This window comes from Mastigoproctus giganteus, chromosome 9, assembly GCF_048544385.1.
Source record: "Mastigoproctus giganteus isolate SK-2022 chromosome 9, ASM4854438v1, whole genome shotgun sequence".
NCBI lineage: Eukaryota > Metazoa > Arthropoda > Arachnida > Uropygi > Thelyphonidae > Mastigoproctus > Mastigoproctus giganteus.
This window is the reverse complement of record NC_143583.1, coordinates 31617140-31638021: the sequence shown is the minus strand read 5'-3', so window position 1 is coordinate 31638021 and position 20882 is coordinate 31617140. Positions and strand designations below refer to the sequence as shown.

At 38.6% G+C, this 20882-nt stretch overlaps 1 protein-coding gene across 1 annotated transcript in view; it reads right to left on the bottom strand.

Annotated features, from left to right (window-relative positions):
- Positions 1–728: 728 nt before the first annotated feature.
- LOC150080133 (uncharacterized) overlaps positions 729–20882 on the bottom strand; it is a 348537-nt gene continuing 328383 nt past the window's right edge. The window contains exon 18 of the mRNA XM_090380622.1: positions 729–1832. Coding sequence (XP_090236748.1) covers positions 729–1832 — 1104 coding nt within the window. The remainder of the gene's footprint in view (positions 1833–20882) is intronic.

Sequence of the window (20882 nt, the reverse complement as noted above, 5' to 3'; positions counted from 1 at the left end):
GTTGCACTATAAGACAAAGATGGGCATAAGCAAACCTGTCAAGGAAAACACTCCACAAATGGAGACTTTGCTAACGTACTAGATTTAAAAAATCAAGCAGGAAGCGGAAAAATAACAAAATTAAAGCAAAACCAAGAGCATCTCTGGTTGACCAAAGCAAGAAAAGAGTGATCTCATGGTATTCCAACTTTACAAATTTTGCAACTTAACATATGCTGGTGAGGTCTGCTATTGTAGAAGAGACTACAATACAACTGCTGCATTCCTAGGGCTAAGGCTTTCATTGAGGTAATGATACTCTCACAACTTTTCAGTGCCAAGATGGGTTATTTAAATGTAAGCCAACTGAATCTACATTTCTAAAATAAAATGTGCTTCTGGATGTAAGGTTGTGCAATGCAAATGGTGATTAAATGTTCCAAAAATAGTATAATATTAGTACAATATTTCTGAGATGAAACTGGGGAACCGCACATCATTTCTTCTTTCTCTCTCTCAAGCAAGAACTGTGAATTCAAAAGCACATCCCCCCCCAACTCTAAAGTGCTACTAAGCCTGATTTATATAATCTCACAGTCATCCAGTCATCAAAAATCTGCATCCCTCACTCTTTAAATCAATGGTTTAGAGTATGTGCCTTTACTATATCTCAATTAATGATAATGAAGAAACATTTACTCATAAATAGATCATATATTCGGATTCAGATATATCATATTAAATTATAATTAATATAATAAAGGATGCTTACCAGTAAAAACTGTATTCACTGATGAATTCTTGCCTAATATTAAATTGCTATTCTCATTCAAATTATCCAGAGAAAGCTCTTTCAGAGGCAATGAAAATCCTACACTTTCTGAATGAGATGTTGGACCATTTATATGTACAACAGATAAGGCTGTTTTTTCAGAAATATCTAACAGTTCTGATTGTCTATAAACAGTTGGATCTTTTACAGAGGACTTTACCATTACTGATGATTCAAAATTATTTGTGTATTTTGAAATGTTACTATCCATTTCAGTGAAAATTTTGCTTTCAGGTTGCTGAAATGCTGGAGTATTTTCATCAATAAGCACATCTTTTGCATCTATTACAACTACTTCACCATTCACATTTTCCAACAAAGAAGCAAGTGTTGAGGGGCTGTCAGCAATTATTTCCATCAGTGGAGCTTCTAACGTGGCAGAACTACTGGAATTAGATGCATCACCTGTAAGCATCTTCAGAATATCCAAAACACTTGCATCAGAATTTTTTCCATTTTTATTAATATCACTGTTTATAAATCCATTTTTATTTTCACATTTAGAGACAAACTGTTTGGCAGAAGAAATTTCCTTCCCAGAACTGCAGGTTTTAAATTTAGTGTTGAGAGGCAAGCCAGATATAACAGAATCTTTTGTTAAGCCCTCCTTTACTAAAAATGAGTCCACAGATTTACAAGACATTTCTCTATTATTTGCAGCTATCAGTTCCTGATGATTTATTTTTATGCTTTCAGATAGAATGTTTTTATTGAATTCTGTGGTGGACTGATCAGCTGTTTCTTTTTCACTGGAAAGTGGAATGCTGTTTACAATGAGATTTGAACCTGTGTGGCAATCTGCTAATGCACTCCTATCTTGACTATTTACTGAACGCATATTTTTAATAACTGTCTCATTTTCCTGAATATTTACAATTTCACAACTACCTTTGTGTTGAGAATCCAGTGATAACTGAATTGTTACTGGCATAGCAAATATATTTTCTCCAACCTCAACAGCTCCAACACCTTTACTGTGTCTATACTTCTGCTTTCCATGATTATTGTCCTTCGAATTTTCCTTAAACACAGAAACAATAATGATAAGTACATACAATTCACAATTAGCATATATATATATATATATATATAAAGCAATTTTTAAAACAGGAGAAATATTTTGAGCATTGCTAAAATAGTTAATTATTCATTTTTTCATTACTTCAAAATTATAAGTGAAGAAAAAATAACAATTATGCATGTAATTTTTTGGCATGAATTTTCTTCTTTTGCTTGATAAAATGTTTCTTCATATTTGAATAAAAATATTTTTTATCTGACTATATATATATATATATATACACAGCAATACCTCACTTAGCATGGCTTCAAACAGCATGGGTTTCACTATAACATGGTTTTCAATTAAGTTTAAGTCAAAAATTTACTATACATATTAAAACTCATTCAATAGCCTAGATATGTACTCTACATATATGCTGCATTGTTGTAGCTTAGGAACATGTACATATATGCTGCATTGTTGTAGCCTAGGAAAGCATACATATATGCTGCATTGTTGTAGCCTAGGAAAGCGTACATATATGCTGCAGTGCCCACTCTAGTGTCTCACATGCACATGTGCCAATAGCTTCCCTCAGGCAGTCACTGGCAAAGTGCAGCAGTGTTCAGTATTCTTAATTCCATTCTGACAAGACAACATGATAGCTTTTCATTTCACAATTTATTTTTTACTCCTTTAAAAACGATCGAAAATATATTTGCATCTTGGCTAGAAATCGCTGCCAACAACATGCATTCTGTTTGGAAGCATGCTTTGTCCCATTTGGCAAATTATTTCACTGGTTTTGAATTACGAATTCAGACAATTGCCAAAGGCATTGTGAAGATCGAAAAAGACTTGGCATTTTAAGCTTTTTGACACTGCCAATGTACGTGACTGCATTGACTCACATGCAAGTGACTTAGATGATGCAACTCTCTCTTTGAAATTGACGAGGAAACTGTACATGAAGAAGAGGAAAACAATTCTGAAGTGACACTAAAAAAAATTTAACAGAAGAATTGGAGAAAGTTTTTCAGGGAGGTTGACATGGCCTGCAAGGCGATTATGAATGGAGGTCTGAATGTTGTACATAGCATCAAGATACGGCAAATTTTACAAGATGAGTTTTGATGCTACAAAAATGCTTCTTTTTCTCAGCATACAGGTTTTTGAGGGCACCTCTAGCCAGGTGGGAAGAAGCAGCAGTGCGTAGTACACGCTTCTTGATTAGACCGGGGTTCGAGCCTGTCCCCACCAAATACGGAGGATACGGAAAGGTCAGGGAATGACCACCGCATATTCCCGGAGCAATATGGCCTTAGTTGCTAATGCTCCTAAAAACCAAAAATAACAAATCAGTTTTTGACTGCACCTTAAGGTGCAGTCAAAAACTTGTATAGCCAAGAAAAAGAAAAGACTTCACCGGTCTTTATTATTGAAATACCTAAATAAACAATATAGCTTTTTTCTCATCTCTAATGATGTTACCTTTCATTAATAAAATTTTTGCAATATTTTTAATTTCAAATCCTTTTAATTAGCTATGAACTGCAAATTGTTTATAGATTTATTATAATTTGTTTATAGACTGTTTTTCTGGTATGCATTCAATTAAAACCCATTATAATTATACCTCAATCAGCACAGTTTCACATAACACGGAACAGTTTCGGTACCAATTATCAGTGCTATGTGAGATATTGCTGTATATATATATATATATATATATATATATATATATATATATTTTTTTTTTTTTTAATGTAAATGTTGTGTATTACAGTAATACCCCGAAGTTACGCGATAGGTGGGTCCGACGAAAATCGCTTAAGTCAAATTCGCGTAAGTCAGGGTACAACTTCGCATATAAATACATTAAATTTTGTTTAATTGGGACCGAGGACTAACAAAAACACTAGTTTAAAAGAAAAATATTTAATAAAATTGCAGTTATTTATACATATTAATACAAATTATGTATTAAAAAAATAAATGAGTTATGTAAAAAAGTTATTTCGATGTCGATGGTTTCATAAAATCTAACAAATTCGTCTGATGACACAGCGCCTTCTTTTTTTCACGCAGAATTTCTTCGTAGCAAGCTAATAATTTTTTATTCCTTGCTTTGTAGCTATAACGCGTTCTTCGTTGGAGTCTATGTTTTCTAAAATTTTTAAGCCCTTTTCAATTAAGCTGAGACCTTCTGTCAAGCTTGCAATTGTCATGTACTTTTCTGGTGGAACTGGGTCTGAAGTGTCGGATAATTCAGTGACGTTTTGCTTACGCATCTCTATGAGCTCATTCATTGTTTAAAAGAAAAATATTTAATAAAATTGCAGTCATTTATACAGTTGGTTATACAATTGCAGTTGGATTCACTGTGTGAATCCAACAGCTCATTGACATCATGACTATTGACTTCCAAATCTAATTGCCTGGCAAGATTAACAACTTCTATCATATGAGCGACACGATCAGTTTCTGGCGTTGTTTTCGTCTCGTTTTTGAAAAAAAATAGACAAAGTTTCTTCCAGACACCATTCAATGTTTTTTTGTGAATTTCATCCCAAGATTCTTCAATGATTCTTACGGCATCTAAAACATTGAATTGTTTCCAAAAGTCTTTAACAGATATCTCACTATTTTGTCTCATAGCTTCATTCAGATGTGCAAACGAACGCCTCGTGTAGTAGGCCTTGAATGTTTTGATGACTCCCTGGTCCATCGGTTGAAGCAAGCTGGTTGTGTTTGGAGGCAAAAACACAACTTTCACACATCGGTCAAAATTAATTAGGGTGGCAGGAGGGTGACCGGGTGCATTGTTAATAAGAAGGATCAATTTAAATGGAATCTGTTTAGACCTGCAATAACGTTCGACTTCGGGTATGAAGTGGTGACCAAACCAGTCCTCAAAAACGGAAGCTGTCACCCAAGCTTTATGATTTGACTTCCAAATCACTGGTAAGCTAATTTTAGATATATTTTTTAAAACTCTTGGGTTTTCGGAGCGATAAATTAAAAGAGATTTTAACTTATAGTCACCAGCTGCATTCCCACTGACCATCATTGTCAATCGGTCTTTGGAAACCTTAAAGCCTGGAAAGATTTTTTATTCGTGAAAACGATGTAATTTCCGACAAAAGTTGAGTGTGAATTCGAACGCACACATATAAATATGACAGTTGGAATGCAAATTCTTGTATATGTGTACAGCTCATGCAGCAGCAAAGTTAAATTTTGTTCATCTTTCGCTCTCACTCTCCGCCGTCGCACCGTATATCGATAGCATATGAAAAACAACCTTGAAGATAGTGGGCGGCAGTGCTGCCAAACGAAAAAATCAAGAACCGCATAACTCCGAGTTCGCGTAAGTCGGGCTGTTTAGCTAATGGGAAGCAAAATTAGAAAGGTAATTAAGATATGAATGTTACTATACTAGACACTCTTGCCATGGAAGAATTTTAGTTGTAAGAAAGTAAACAGTATATGGTTGAAGAATATAAAGCTGGTGCTCAGGTTATCCGACAGTGCAATTTCCCAGCAGTGTTAGTAATGGCCCTGGACAATTGCGCTCCCGGATAACCTGAGCAACAGCTTTATATTCTTCAACCATATACTGTTTACTTTCCTGCAACTAAAATTCTTCTACACTCCGAGCTATTAGTGTAATACGATTGCAGGAGTGCTAGTTCTATCCTAATTTTGCCTCCTATAAGCTAAACAGCCAGACAATAACTTTTAACTATAATAAAAAAAAAAAAAAAAAGTAAAGTGCAGCCATTATCAACCCACTGCAGGATGGAAGCCTCCTCAACAATTAATGTTGAGGGAAATGGACCATAATCTGCCACGCTGGTCCAGTGCGGGTTGGCAGATCGGCCGTATTCAGCAGTCAGGGGCTTGAACCCCGGTCTACTGAAAGAGCGGGAGTGCAATAGCACATGCTCTTTGAGTAGACCGGGGTTCAAGCCCCTGACTGCTGAATACGGTCGATCTGCCAACCCGCACTGGATCAGCGTGGCAGATTATGGTCCATTTCCCTCAACATTAATTGTTGAGGAGGCTTCCATCCTGCAGTGGGTTGATAATGGCTGCACTTTACCTTAACGATAATACACAACACTTACATAAAAATATAAATATACTTACTAGCTCTATCTATGCAGTCAGTCGCAAGAAAGGCAAGTAGTTCCATATAAATTAATTATACAAAAACCTCACAAATAATATATATATATATATATATATTATTTTTTTATTTTTATGCACAAGAGGAGTTACTTTTTCCCCCCTGCTTGAAATTGGCAAAATTCCTTATACATGTATCAAAAATATAATATGCTGTAATACAATATAACAATATATACAATGTAATATGACTCTATGAATTGCATGCAGACCAGCACATTATAAAGGGGGAGGACTAAAAGAGGGGTGACCAGATCAGCGATGAGTAAAAATCTATGCACATATAAATAATGGCTTAGATATCGACTAGAAGGTGTGGACCGAAAAAGTCGACACTAGACGTCTAAGGGGAGATCAGATTGATGTGTATAAAATGTAGCATGGGTTGATTAAAAAGGAATAAGAAAGATCTATTCTCCTTGTAAGCGAGAAAGATACCAGCAACAGAAATATGACATCTTAGGGAATAACAGAAAACTGAACCTCAGGAAGTTCAGTTATGGGCAGCAAATCTGGATATAATCACAGCAGAACTGGATGGTTGAGAACATTATGAATATTATGTTTTATTTTTATTATTTTAATTATCATTATTATTATTTCACCCTGATGTGATTCCACTCTGTGATGGTTACTGGTACTAAGTGCAGTTGTTATGTCTGATGTTACTGTTGGTCGAGGAACTCTGATTATCCTAAGGGTGTTCAGGATTGTGACTTTCGGGAGTTCCTTGTATGTCTCTCAGAGACCTATTGCTGCTAGGCTGTTATGTAGAGTCTTTGGTACCATACCAGTGGTTGACACTAAGATTTAGATGGTCGTATCTTGTTGCATATGGAACATCTCTTTGATCTCCTGTCTTAGGTCTGTATACTTCCTCATCTTTTCCTTGTGTTTTGTACAGGTTACCAGTGTTGGGAATCACTATGTCAATCAGCCAGGAAGCCTTTTCCTTCTTGTCAACAAGGGTTATGTCCAGTCTGCGGGATTGTCCGTTATTATGGCACGGTCCCAGTACAGCTAGTGGGTTGGGGTCACTAGTACAACCTGTGGTTATGTAGTGAGGAAAGACGTTGATCAAAGAAAGTACTTCCTCATCAGCTCCTGAAGTATTATTCTGGCTGCCCACTTGTGTTTACGAGTGTACACCATCTGGATGATCATCTTGCATCCTACTAATGTGTTGGATTATTTCTGAGGCCAGCTGGTATCATCTGGCACCTGGGCTCCTTTGCGATGTATTTTCTATAATTAATGGTGTTGATTACATGGTCTTGGATGGCAAGCATGAATCCAGTCTTGGGTCATGAGCTATGCTTTGGAAGCCATTTCATATATGTTATCTTGAAGGAAGTCGTTGTAGTGTCTACCATGGAATGTCTTTGCCCATCTTTCTAGCTTCATTTTTTCTGTCTGAGCAGAAGGGGACTCTTGGTTAGGTTGAGAGGAGTATGGCACATATCTAGCTTCCTTATGGCCTGATAGAGTGCTGCTTTGTATTTCTGGAAGTAATCTTTCAGGTTAGCTAATACTATCTTCTGTTGCTCCATGATGTCTATCAGGTCCCTTCCTTCTTCTTTCCAAGGTTAGTCACTTCACAGCTGATTTTGGATGGTATTGGCAGCTCTTGGTCATCACTGTCCTTGTCTTTCTCATGATATTTTCCAGCTCAGTGGTAGACCAATCTATGATCCCAAAGGAGTATGTTAGAACTGGAACTGCATAGGTGTTTAGGGCTTTAACTGTGTTCCCTCAATTTGGCTTTGCTTTGAGCAGGCTTCTGAGTCTCTGATGAAATTTTTTCAATAAGGAAGGCCTTGATTTCCTTGTGCTGTAACTGCTGAGCCTGCATCATTCTCAGGGAATCGAAGCCATGACAGGAGAGACCTATAAAATAAGTCTCTCCTGTCATGGCTTCGATCTCTTTACGAGTCTGCAGCTGGCAGTTTCGGCTGACTAATTTTCCCTGATTCAATCCGTGGGTCTTGCATTTGCCTAGACAAAATTCCATCCTGATATCACTGTTGAACTGTTCAGTGATCTGGAGTAGTTGCTAGAGTTGCTGCATAGAGCTTTGTGTCATCCATGTGCATCAGGTGGGAGAAGGTGAACAAGCAGAGCAGTTCACCCGAATGATACCAGAGGCAATCCCAGAGAAACTCTAAGATTGTCTCTGGGTGACATCATTTGGGTGAACTGTTTTGCTAGGTGCTTGTGTGTGCAAGTGAGCTTCTTGTGCCAGTAGTTGTGGACATTGTCTATTCCTGGGGTCTGCCAGTTGTGGGGATTCCTGATCGACTGTTGTACTTATTTCTCTCTCATCTCTTGTACATCCTTGGTTTTCTTCTGTTCTAGTTCTATCCAAGGGGTTCGGCTGATTTCACTGCTCCATACAGTGGCCCAGAACTCCTCGATAGTCTTCTGCTTAGGTGGTCCATTTTCACCTTTCCCATCTTGTCTGATACTCCTGTAGAAAGCTCTTTGGTTTTCAAAGATTTGGTTGCTTATTTTCCTCTGGGAGGTCTCATGATCTCTTTGTATTAGCGTAACCTCTTGCTGAGCAAGGAGGTTCTGCTCCAGTGTCTAGGTTTTCTCCTACTTTCTGATTTTTGGTCTCGCGTTTGCCATGGATATGGTCTCTCTTGATCTTCACTTTTCCAGTCAATTTCTTACTCCTTTTCCTCACTGCTACTGGGTCAATTGGCCTATCTTGACTCTTAATTCTTCTATTGCTGAAGTCTTCTTTCCCAAGCTGGCAGTTCCTTGTTTTTTCATTTCTTTTGCTGCTGGTCTCTCGTTTCTCTTCCATTAATCCTAGTGGCTGCTATGGCAGCACAGTATATGGCTGTGTGGATGACCTCCAGTGTTGCACCGTTGTTGTCGAGGTAATGTGATATTATTTGCCAAATGAGGTGGTCTGTGACTCTCCACAGACCACCTCATTTGGCAACCTCAAACAAATACCCAAATACTATTGGGTATTTGTTTCGGTATTACGTAGGTCTTTGTGGGGTTTCCTCAGGATTCTGTTATGACCTTCACTGACTCATCTTCTATTCTGGATATCATGATCTTGGGGGTCTCTAGTACAGCATGTGTACTAGAATGGGGTCTCTTTCCGCTTCAGCTGCTCTGGGTTGTATTTCTTCTTGCTCTTCCTCCTCTGGTTCCATGTTGTCCATATTCTTGTTCTTTTTTGTTGACTTTTTCCAAGATTGCAGGATCTATCAGGTGACAATGGTCCTTCTCTGTCCAGCGATCTGAATATCCAGGTCACTGAACAGAGAACATTCCAACCACTTGGTAACGAGTCTCGGCCTGTACATGGTCATATCTATCTATAGCTTGGTTATTTCCTAGTATGCACATATGATGGATATATTCATTTCAATGCTCCACCTCATGTGTTGCCATTTTCTTCCATTCTGGGTGATCACTATTATTATTATTGCTCATATTATTTCTCCAATTGGGGGATTCCACCCCATGATGGGTATTGCAAACAAGTTCACAGGGTGGTTGTTATGTCTGGTATTACGGTTGGTTGAGGAACTCTGACTATCCTACAAGTGTTCAGGATTACAACTTCCTGGACTCCTTGTAGAGGTTCACTGGGAGACTTAATGCTGCTATGTACAGTCTTTGACATCGTAACGGTGGTTGACAAGATGATTGGGATGGTCCTTACTTGTTGCATAGATATAGAGACATACTACATCTCTTTGATCTCCAGTCTTAGGTTCATGTATTTCTTGATTTTATTCTTATGGGTTTTCTGGAGGTTGCCAGTGTTGGGCATCACTATGTCAATCAGACAGGTAGCCTTTTCCTTCTTGTCGAGAAGGGTTATGTCTGGTCTATTGTGTGGGATTGCCTTGTCCGTTATTATGGTGCATTCCCAGTACAGCTTGTGGATTCAAGTTTCTAGTACTGCCTGGAGTTTGTACTTGTAATACGGTACACTTTCTTTGATCAACCAGAATTTCCTCACTAGCTTCTGATGTATTATCCTAGCTACCTGGTCATGTTTACGGGCGTACTCAGTCTGGGTGATCACATTGAATCCCGAGATGATATGTGGGACTGTTTTTGAGGCCAGGTGGCATCATTGACATATGTCATCTTGGCGAGGTATTTTTATTATTATTACTATTCATTTCTTTTATTTTAGCTGATGCAGAAAATGTGTGCTTCCTTTCATCATTCTGTTTTACTATTATCATAAAAAACCATTATAGTTTTAAAAGCACACCATTTAATCAGCGCCAACAATAATAAAAGTACATCAGTGCTAAACTGTAGTTACCAGCATATACTAAAGTTGCTATTTAACTATCCTGTAGTTAAACAGCAACTTTAGCACAAGAGATATACTGCTGTAAAGTAAGTGACTATAGAAACACCCATATAGCACTGATAATTGGTACCGAAACTGTTCCATGTTATGTGAAACCATGCTAATTGAGGTTTAATTATTAGCATTAGTAGAGGCATATGAAGCAAGGAAGCAAGCTTATATAGCATCATCAGCAGAAAAAAAAAAAAACGCCCCTCCCATTTAACCCATCCATTCACTCTGATTGTTCTGATTATTCTAATATAAGCCATTTACATTTAGTAGCTCCACTGCTTTCATAACTTTTCCTTTTTGACTCATGGTTTCGTATTTAAAGGAATAAAAAATAAATTGCGAAATGAAAAGTTTCAAAAGCTATCACATCGCATCATCAGGATGGAATTAAGAATACTGAACAGTGTTGCATGTTGCCACCGACTGCCTGAAGGGAGATATTGGCACGTGCATGTGAGACAATGGAGTTGGCACCGCAGCATACCTATGAAATAGGTATGTTGTGGTGCCAACCTATAGGCTATGAAAATGCAGCATATATGTAGAGTATGTGTAGTAGTAGTGGCATGTGATGCAAGAGAGCAAGTGTATGAGCTTATGCAGCATCAGCCAAAAGAGAAAAAAAAAAAAAAAAAACACACCATTCCCTCCAAATGCCTGTCCAGTTCCTCCTTAAATTTATTCAACCTATCAACTTCCACGGCAGATGGAAGTTTATTCCAGAAATGCACCATCTGCTCGCTAAAGGCAAATTTCCGCACATCTATTCTACATTGTCTTTTCTTAATTTGAATTTACGCCCCCTTAGATTCGTAATCTTATACACCTCAATCAGATCACCGTGCAGGTGCCTAGTCTCCAGCCACTGCAATTTGCAGAACTTAAGCCTCTCTTGGTAAGAGGATCCCTTCATTCCCCTCACCAATCTTGTTGCCCTTCTCTGTACACGCTCAAGCAAATCGACTTCTTTCCTTGTCTGACCAATTTGATTGGATACTATGATGTAGTCACAAACGAACTGGATGCAAAAATTAACTTTGATATCATATATCTGGATCTTAGAAAAGCCTTTGAGACTGTTGCACACGGAAGACTGCTGCACAAATTGGAGCAGTGTGGTATTGGAGCCAAATTGTTGCTTTGGATAAAGAGATGGTTGAGTGGGAAAAGCCAGAGAGTGGTAATCAATGGACTCTGCTCTTCGTGGACTAATGTCATTAGTGGAGTCCCTCAGGGTTCAGTGTTGGGGCCATTGTTGTTTTCTGTATTTATAAATGATACTGATGGTATATCAGGCAAAGTTTGCAGACAATACATAGGTTGGCAGGGTTGTTAATGACACTAATGACAGTACACTGCTGCAACAGGATCTAGAAAAACTGAGCAGATGGGCTGAGAGGTGGCAAATGAAATTTAACATTGACAAATGTAAAGTACTACATATGGAATATGTAGTACTTTACATTTGTAATCTTATACATTTGTAACCTTGTATCTTATACAAGGGGATAATCAAACGTGATTATCCCCTTGTATAAGATAATGGTCAGGACACACCTTGAGTACTGTATACGGGTCTGGAGGCCTCATTTTAAGAAGGATGTAGAGCTGTTGGAACGAGTACAGAGAAGGGCAATAAGATTAGTGAATGGAACAAAGGGTTGCTCTTACGAAGAAAGGCTTAATTTTGCAAATTACAGTATCTGGACACCAGGCACCTGCGGTGTATAAAGCCCTGAATGGTTTGAGCATGCTCAATGCTGATGCTCAGAATAATCGCTTGAGAGGGCATAAATTCAAACTGAGGAAAGACGGTTGTAGGATAGATGTGGCAACCACCAGCCACCTTTAGTCAGCGGGTAGTTGATTGTTGGAACAAACTTTCATCTGTTGTTGTAGAAGTTGATAACTTGAATAGCATTAGTAGAAGCATTTGATGCAAGAAAGCAAGCTTATGCAGCATCAACCAAAAAAAATAAATAAATAAAATAAAAAAAAATAATAAATAAATAAATAAAAAATAACCACTTCCACTTCACCCCTCTGTTCGTTCAAAATACCTGTCCAGCTGAGTCTTAAACTTATTTAGGCTATCAACTTCCATGACAAGGGATGGAAGTCTATTCCACCAACCAACCACCGCTGGCTAAAGGCAAATTTCCTCACATCTATCTTACATCTGTCCTTCCTCAATTTGAATTTATGCCCTCTCAGGTGATTATTCTGAGCAAGAGAAAGAATCCCATCAGCATTGAGTATGCTCAAACCATTCACGGCTTTATACACCTCTATCAGATCACCTCGCCGGTGCCTAGTCTCCAGACACTGTAATTTGCAAAACTTAAGCCTTCCTTCGTACGAGCAAACCTTTGTTTCATTCACTAATCTTGTTGCCTTTCTCTCTATTCGTTCCAGTAGCTCTACATCCTTCTTGAAATGAGGCCTCCAGACCTGTATACAGTACTCTAGGTGTGGCCTGACCATTGCCTTATACAAGGGAATAATCACCTCATTATCCCTGCTAGAAAAATTCCTATACATCATCGACAATACACCATGAGCTACTCTTGCAGCCCGTCTGCACTGCTCAGAAAACTTCATATCTGCCTGCACAACCACTCCCAGGTCCCTTTCATTCTCTACCACTGTCAGTGTAGTACCACAGAGTTTATACGTTGCTCTGGGGTTGCTGTTTTCCATATGTAGTACTTTACATTTGTCAATGTTAAACTTCATTTGCCACCTCTCAGACCATCTGCTCAACCTTTCCAGATCCTGTTGCAGCAGCATAGTGTCAATAGTATCCTTGACAACCCTGCCAACCTTCGTATCGTCTGCAAACTTGGACATTAAGCTTGATATACCATCATCAATATCATTTATAAATACAGAAAACAATAATGGACCCAATACTGAACCCTGAGGGGCTCCACTAATAACATTAGTCCATGATGAGCAGTGTCCATTGATTACCACTCTCTGTCTTCTGCCCCTCAACCACCCCTTTATCCATAGCAGCAATTTGCCTCCAATGCCACACTGCTCCAATTTGTGCAGCAGTCTTCCATGTGCAACAGTATCAAAAGCCTTTCTAAGATCCAAGTATATAATATCAAAGTTATTCCCTGCATCCAGTTCTTTTGTGACTGCATCATAGTATCCAATCAAATTGGTCAGGCAAGACTTCCCCTTAACAAAACCATGCTGTGTCTGAGCTATAACTGAAGTCTTGTCTAAATGATCCTGCAGTGCTTCTTTAACCAGTGCCTCCATTAATTTTACGGGAACAGAAGCTCTATAAAGATCCTCCTTTGTGAATTGGGGTCACATTTGCACTTCTCCAGTCCATGGGTACTTCCCATGAGTCGAAGGAAGCTCTCATAATTATGGCTATGGCTAAGGGTTTGCTTACTTCCTTTGCTGCCTCCTTTAATATAACTGGATAGATCGCATCCACCCCAGGTGCCTTTCTTGTATTTATCTTCAACAATTTCTCCTCCACTTTAATCTCAGTTATTACAAGATTCTCTAGCTTACTGCCAGAGTTGAGTATACCTCTGGAATTCCCCTCACTGAATAACTCCTCATGTGTGAATGTCGATGCAAAATATTCATTTAGTTTGTTAGCTACCCGAGCAGGATCATCAACAGTTGACCCATCAATATCAAGTGGACCAATCTGATTCATCCCCATCCTTCTAGACTTTACATAAGTAAAGAACTCTTTGCTGTTTTTCTTTGCATCCCTTGCCAAAGATTTCTCGTAATCCGCCTTCGCCTGCCTAACCTCCTTTGTAACTTGGTTACAGATCAACTTGTATCTATCATAGGCTTCTGTGTCACGTGTTAATTTGTATGTATCCCATGCATTTTCTTTTCTGCCATATGTCTCATTAGTTCATCTGACATCCACTTAGGCCTAAACCTTGAACAATATTTCTTAGTTGGTATGTAAAGCCTAGTAGCTTCCAAGATAAGTTCTTTGAATGCTTCCCATTTTGAATTTGCTGTTGGTAACATCATCAGTTGGTCCCACTGTATAGAATTTAAATACTGTCTCAATCCATCGTAGTCGCCTTTACAAAAGCAATAACCCTTCCCTTTTCCCCTAATGGTAGTTACCTCTTTGAGTAAATCGCAATTCAGCACACTGAGATCACTGCCACCGTGGTTCATTTACCTGCAGATTCTTAATGCATGAAGAATCACTACCGATAATCAAATCAAGAGTATTACTCCCTCTAGTTGCCTCCCGAACATGCTGCTGTAGCAAACAATCATCCAATAAATCCACAAAAGCCTTGCTAGTGTGTGAGTGACCAGCCCCCAAATTCCAGTCAATATCTGGGAAATTAAAATCCCTCATTATAAGACTCTCTGATTTACTGGCCCACTCTATTTCCCTGTACCGTTTCTTATTATACTCATCAGAGTCATTAGGCCTATAGCACACTCCTACTCTCAATTTTGATCTCCCAATGCTTATGTCACACCAAACTGACTCGACACTGCACTGTCTAGCAATATCGACTGGCTTCACTTCCTTGGATTTTATGTATTTGTTAACTAATAGCATAACCCCTCCTCCCTTCCTATCCTTTCTGTAGACATTGTACTCCCCAAATTCTAGTTCTGCATTCCTTATATCTGTGTTGCACGTCTCTGAAATCCCCACAATATCTGCCTTTGATGTTTTGAGCAATACCTCAAATTCATCAAATTTATTTACTAAACTCCTAGCATTGGTGTACACGCAAGTATACATGCACCTGTTCTTTTTCTTAGCTACCCTAACACAACCCATGTGTTTATTTGTACCCCAATGATTCCCAGCAGTCTCTGAAATATCCTGCATCTTATTTTCCAGGCTGTGGCTCATTCCAATAGAAGCAGTTCAAGAATCACTTTCACCTCTGCCAGTGGCTATTGTTAATCTATTAGTCCTTGTACCCACCCAATCTAGCAGTTTTCCGACCCACCTAACACTGCCTCGATAGCATCAGAAAACATTCTTGCACCCTTTCTATTTAAGTGTATCCCAAACCTGAAGCAGTCTCTCCTGTTAACATAGATTCAGGGCAGGACTTGACAAACGTTTGGAGTGAGTAGATGGGTAAAATAGGGGATTTTTTTTTTTTTTTTTTGGTTGATGCAATATGAGCTTGCTTTCTTGCATCATGCACCTTTGCTAATGCAAGCCTTTTTAGTACAGGTCGATCCTCACTAATCCGGCAACGCTGGGACCTGCGGGGGTGCCGGATTAGTGAGTTCGCCGGAACACCTGTGGTTATATTAGCACATGCAATTTACCCAACAGCTAACCACCTCATTCTACCTTTAACACGTTGACTGCCAAGCTAGTTTAAGAAAAAAATTTCCTAGGAGCCAAAAAATATTTAGCAAATAATTTGATTAATAATTCTAAAATAAATATTGTAATGTCAGTGTTGTCATTTTTTCATTTAAAATTTCGAAAAAAGTCTTTCTTTTTTTTTTGTATCGTATATATGTTGCCGATGTGGCCCAGTGGTTACTTTATTTCTTGAGAAGCTGTGTCAGCCACATGCGGGTGACGCTATTATGGCATACATATGAAGGTTGTTTGTGATTTGTTTATTGCACGCAAGAAGAGCGCAGTAATAAAACTAATTGTGATAAAATAAACTCTCAAACTTCGCAATAAGTTTGTTGGTGTTGTTTGTGAAAACAAGTTTGTTAGCGCACTGTATTATCCATCATATTGTGTTGCGTTTCTCCACAAGTTTGTAAAAGTGTGTTGTAAAAAAAAAAATCTAAAATGGAATGGCTAAAAAAAAATTACTAAAATAAGAGGAACCGAGAGAAGCTGCTGTAATTTACAACAAAGGAAGGCACATGGGGTGGACGGGTTCTATCCAGTTATATTAAAGGAGGCAGCAAACTCTTAGCCATAATTATGAGAGCTTCCTTGAACTCATGGGAGGTCCCTATGGACTGAAGGTGTGGAAATGTATCACCAATTCACAAAGGAGGTTCAAAAGGTGACACAAGTAACTACAGACCTGTTAGCTTAACTTGTGTTCCGGGTGAAAATAATGGAATCACTGGTTAAAGTGGCATTGCAGAATCATCTAGACAAGACTGCAGTAATAGGTAAGACACAGCATAGGTTTGTCAAAGGGAGGTCTTGTCTGACCAATCTGATTGCTTACTATAATGTGGTCATAAAGGAACTGAGTGCCAAAAATAATTTTGCTATCATATACTTGGATTTCAGGAAAGCTTTTGATACTGTTGTATCAAAAGATGGAAGACTGCTGTACAAATTGGAGAGGTATGGCATCAAGGGTAAGCTGCTACAATGAATAAAGGGAAGGTTGAGTGAGAGACAACAGAGAGTGGTAATCAGTGGACACTGCTCTTTATGGACAAATGTTATTAGTGGAGTTCCCCAGGGTTCGGTGTTGGGCCCATTGTTGTTTTGTATATTTATCAATGATATTGATGAATGTATGTATGTCAGGGTTAATGTCCAAGTTTGCAGATGATACAAAGGTTGGCAGGGCTGTTAACATCAGAAATGACAGTATGCTACTCCAACTGGATCTAGGTAAGTTGGGAAAATGGGCTGAGAAGTGGCAGCTGGAGTTTAACATTAACTAATGCAAAGTAGTGCATATGGGTAGCAATAACCGAAGAGAAACGTACCAACTGGGTTGTACTACACTCAGCAAAGTGGAAAGTGAAGAAGACCTGGGGGTAATTGTGCAGCCAAATATGAAGTTCGCTGAACAGTGCAGACGGGCTGCTAGGGCAGGTCATGGAGTCTTGTCAATGATATATAGGAATTTTGCTAGCAGGGCCAGGGAGGTAATAATTCCGTTATACAAGACAATGGTCACCACACCTAGAGTAATCATGTGTGGATACAGGTCTGGAGGCCTCTTTTAAGAAGGATATAGAGTTGCTAGAATGAGTACAAAGAAGGGCAACAAGATTGGTGACGGGAACAAAGGCGTGATCTTACCAAGAAAGGATTAAGTTTTGCAAATTGCAGTGCCTGGATAGTATGCACCTGTGAGGTGATCTGATTGAGGTGTATAAAAGCCTTGAATGCATTGAGCAAGCTGAATGCTGATGGGATTCTTCGTCTTACTCAGACTAAGAACCTGAGGGGGCACAGTTTCAAATTGAGGAAAGATAGTTGTAGAATAGATGTGCTGAAATTTGCCTTTAGCCAGCAGGTAGTTGATTGGTGGAACAGGTTTCCATCTTTTGTTGTGGAAGGTTATAGTCTAAATAAATTTTAGGCTATTAGCTTCTACAGGCATTTGGAACAAATGGAGGGATGAAATGGGAGGGTATTTTATTTTTTTTTTATTTTTTTTATTTTTTTATTTATTTTTTTTTTGGCTGATGCTGCATAAGCAGCATCATCCAAAAAAAAATAATATTAATAAATTAATAAATAAAAATAACAATAATAATAATAAAATAAATTTCTTGCATCGTATGCCTTTAGCTAATTCTAAAGCTAATAATAATAATAAATAACAATAATAATAATAATAAAATAAAATAACAAAAAATACATAAAATAAAATAATAAGAATAAAAAAATTAATAATAGTATGAAGAAAATTTTAAAAAATAATAATAATAATAAAAATTAATAAGAGAAAAGGAAATGGACAACCTATGCATTTCCTTCCTGCCATAGCTGACCTTTGAATTTCCCCAGACTGTCAGCTTCTACCACCATGTACGTAACTTATTCCAGTAATTTATAACTCACTGGCTAAAATAAAACTTCCTGCAATCCGATCTAAACAACTCTACCCCCCCCTCGTAACTTGAAATTATGGCCCCTAGTTCTAAAATCATTTATAATCGTAAAAATTTCATCCTTATTTATTTTGCTTATGCCTCTCAGAGCCTTAAACACCTCAATCAAGTCTCCTCTAAGGTGCCTAGTTTCCAAGCTCTGCAACCCACATATTCAAAAGCTTTTCTCATATGGACGCCCTTTTGCTCATCTCATCAGGCGAGTTACCCATCTTTGGACCCTTTCAAGAAGAACAATGGCTTTGTTCAGGTGCAGTTTCCATACTTGAACACAGTATTCTGTGTGGTTTAACAATAGCTTAATATAATGGAATTATGGCGTCCTTATCTCTACTCTCAATTGTTCGACAAATCATTGATAGGACACCATGGGCTCTCCTTGAAACCAGTCTACAATGCTCGGAGAACTTTATATCTGACCGTATTGTAATACTGAAGTCCCTCTCCTCCGATAATGGCTTTAGTTCATCTCCGCCAAGTGTATATGTTAGTTGGGGTTACTGTTCTCCAGGTGCAATACCTTACACTTTGCTGGATTAAAGCATAGCTGCCATTTTCTGACCATCCCTGAAGTCTACCTAGGACATTCTGAAGATATTTGCTTTTTTGATGCTTGGCAGCAATCATTAACTACTCTACCAATCTTTACATCATCTGCAAATTTAGACATCAAGCCATTCATCAATGTCATTTATGAAAATTAAAAACAACAGTGGTCCTAATACTGATCCTTGGGGAACTCCACTTCTTACATCAACCCATTCTGAGGAATAACCATTTATCACAACCCTCTGCCTCCTGCCCTGAAGCCACCTTGCTATCCATCTAAGATTTTTCCTGTGATTCCAACCTATTTCAGCTTATAAAGTAACCACTCATGTGGGACTGAGTCAAATGCTTTTCTGAATCAAAATAAATAATGTCAAAATTATTCTCTAAGGCCAGCTCTTAAGTGACTGTCAAAATAGCTAACCAGATTAGTTAAACATGATTTTCCTTTTACAAAACCAGACTGAGTATCCTTCAGAATTCCATTTCTATCCTGATCCTGAATTCCACCCTTGATCATAGACTGCATGATTTCCCCTAATATTGAAGTTAGACTAACCAGCCGGTAATTTCCCACTTCATTCTTAGAATCGCCCTTATGTATTGGAGATACATTGGCACTTTTCCAATCCAGTGGAATCACTCCCGAGTCCAGTGATGCTCTCATAATTAACCTCAATGGTTCAATGCACTCACTTGCTGCCTCCCTTAAGGGCCTTACTGGCCTGTAGGCTCAAAAGGTTTTTCGTAAATAAACGTGTGGCTTGTAGAGGCTCCTGTCATAATCTTCATAATCACCTGGCCTGTAGATTTCTCCTGCTCTCATTATTCCTTTGCTTCCAACTATTTCGCACCATACAGATTCCATATTAGCATGTGAAATGTCTGAATATGGGAAAGCTTTCGTTGCACTCAGGCTACTTTTGATAAGAAGCATGACCCCACTGCCCCTTCTATATTCCCCTGTCCTTCCTAAATACATTATACATACCGTACTGAAACTCATCATCCCTTATCTCCAGGTGGCACCACGTTTCTGTCAGCCCTATTATGTCAGCGTTACTCGTCCTAACCAGCAGTTCGAATTCACTCATTTTATTGACGATACTTCTAAAATCACTGTATAAACAATTAAGACTTAGTGTTCTTGTATAGTTAACTGACACACCCCTTAAAGTTATTTAAGCTTGCTTCCCTGGCATTTGCTACCCGCTCATTTGAAATGCTTTTGCCCTCAGAACATCTTGCTACTATGTTCTGTTGTGGTAACAAACAAATACTCTTGAGGTATGTGCAAGAGTTAATTTGACCAATACTATCAGATAAACGCATATCTATATTACCCTTGTCCCCCCCAAACTAGCAGTTTCCCTGAACCTTTAAGGTATTCTCAATAATACTGGCAAAAATGTTTGCACCACCTTTGTTTAAATGTATCCCGTCTCTACAAAACAGATTCCTTCTACCTACAAGTGCGGGCCAAGCTGATAGAAATTTCTCCCCAAAAGCCTTGCAGAGTCCTTCAAGTGTTGAGTTAATCCATATAATCCTTCCTATCGTGCCTGGGCAGAATTGCAGACACATAGACAATGTGACTTAACTTGCGACATTTCTTCAGCATGGGCCTATATTTGTCTAACAAATCGTCAGATCGTGTATGCTTAATGTCATTAGTCCCCACATGAATAATATTCTCTCCCCCCCCCCCCCTCTTAAAAACTGACAGTCTGTTGGTGACATTATTACTAGTTGCTCCCAGCAGACATACCCTGGTTCTAGTCCACCTATCCTTAATACAAAAAATATTTCCTGTTTCCCTAACAATGGAGTCTCCTAATAGATTTAAGTCCTTTTGAACCAGAGTAGTTTGCACTTGGTTATTCTGTTCTGGGGCCTGAATCGGGAGTGCATCACTTAGTAGGTTGCTAGTCTTGAGTCCCTGACGAGCTCCCAGTTATATTATTCTGGAGGGCACGCACCCATTTTTTCAGTGTCTCAAATTGCTCTAGCAATGCACCAAATTGTAACTTAAGATCGGTGCTCCTTACAACGGTAACAAAGAAAGGGATCTCGAAGTGAGCTAGGATTATCCACTAGGTCGATCTTGGAATACGTGCCACAGGTTCTGCAAAGGATAAAATCATGATTCACCT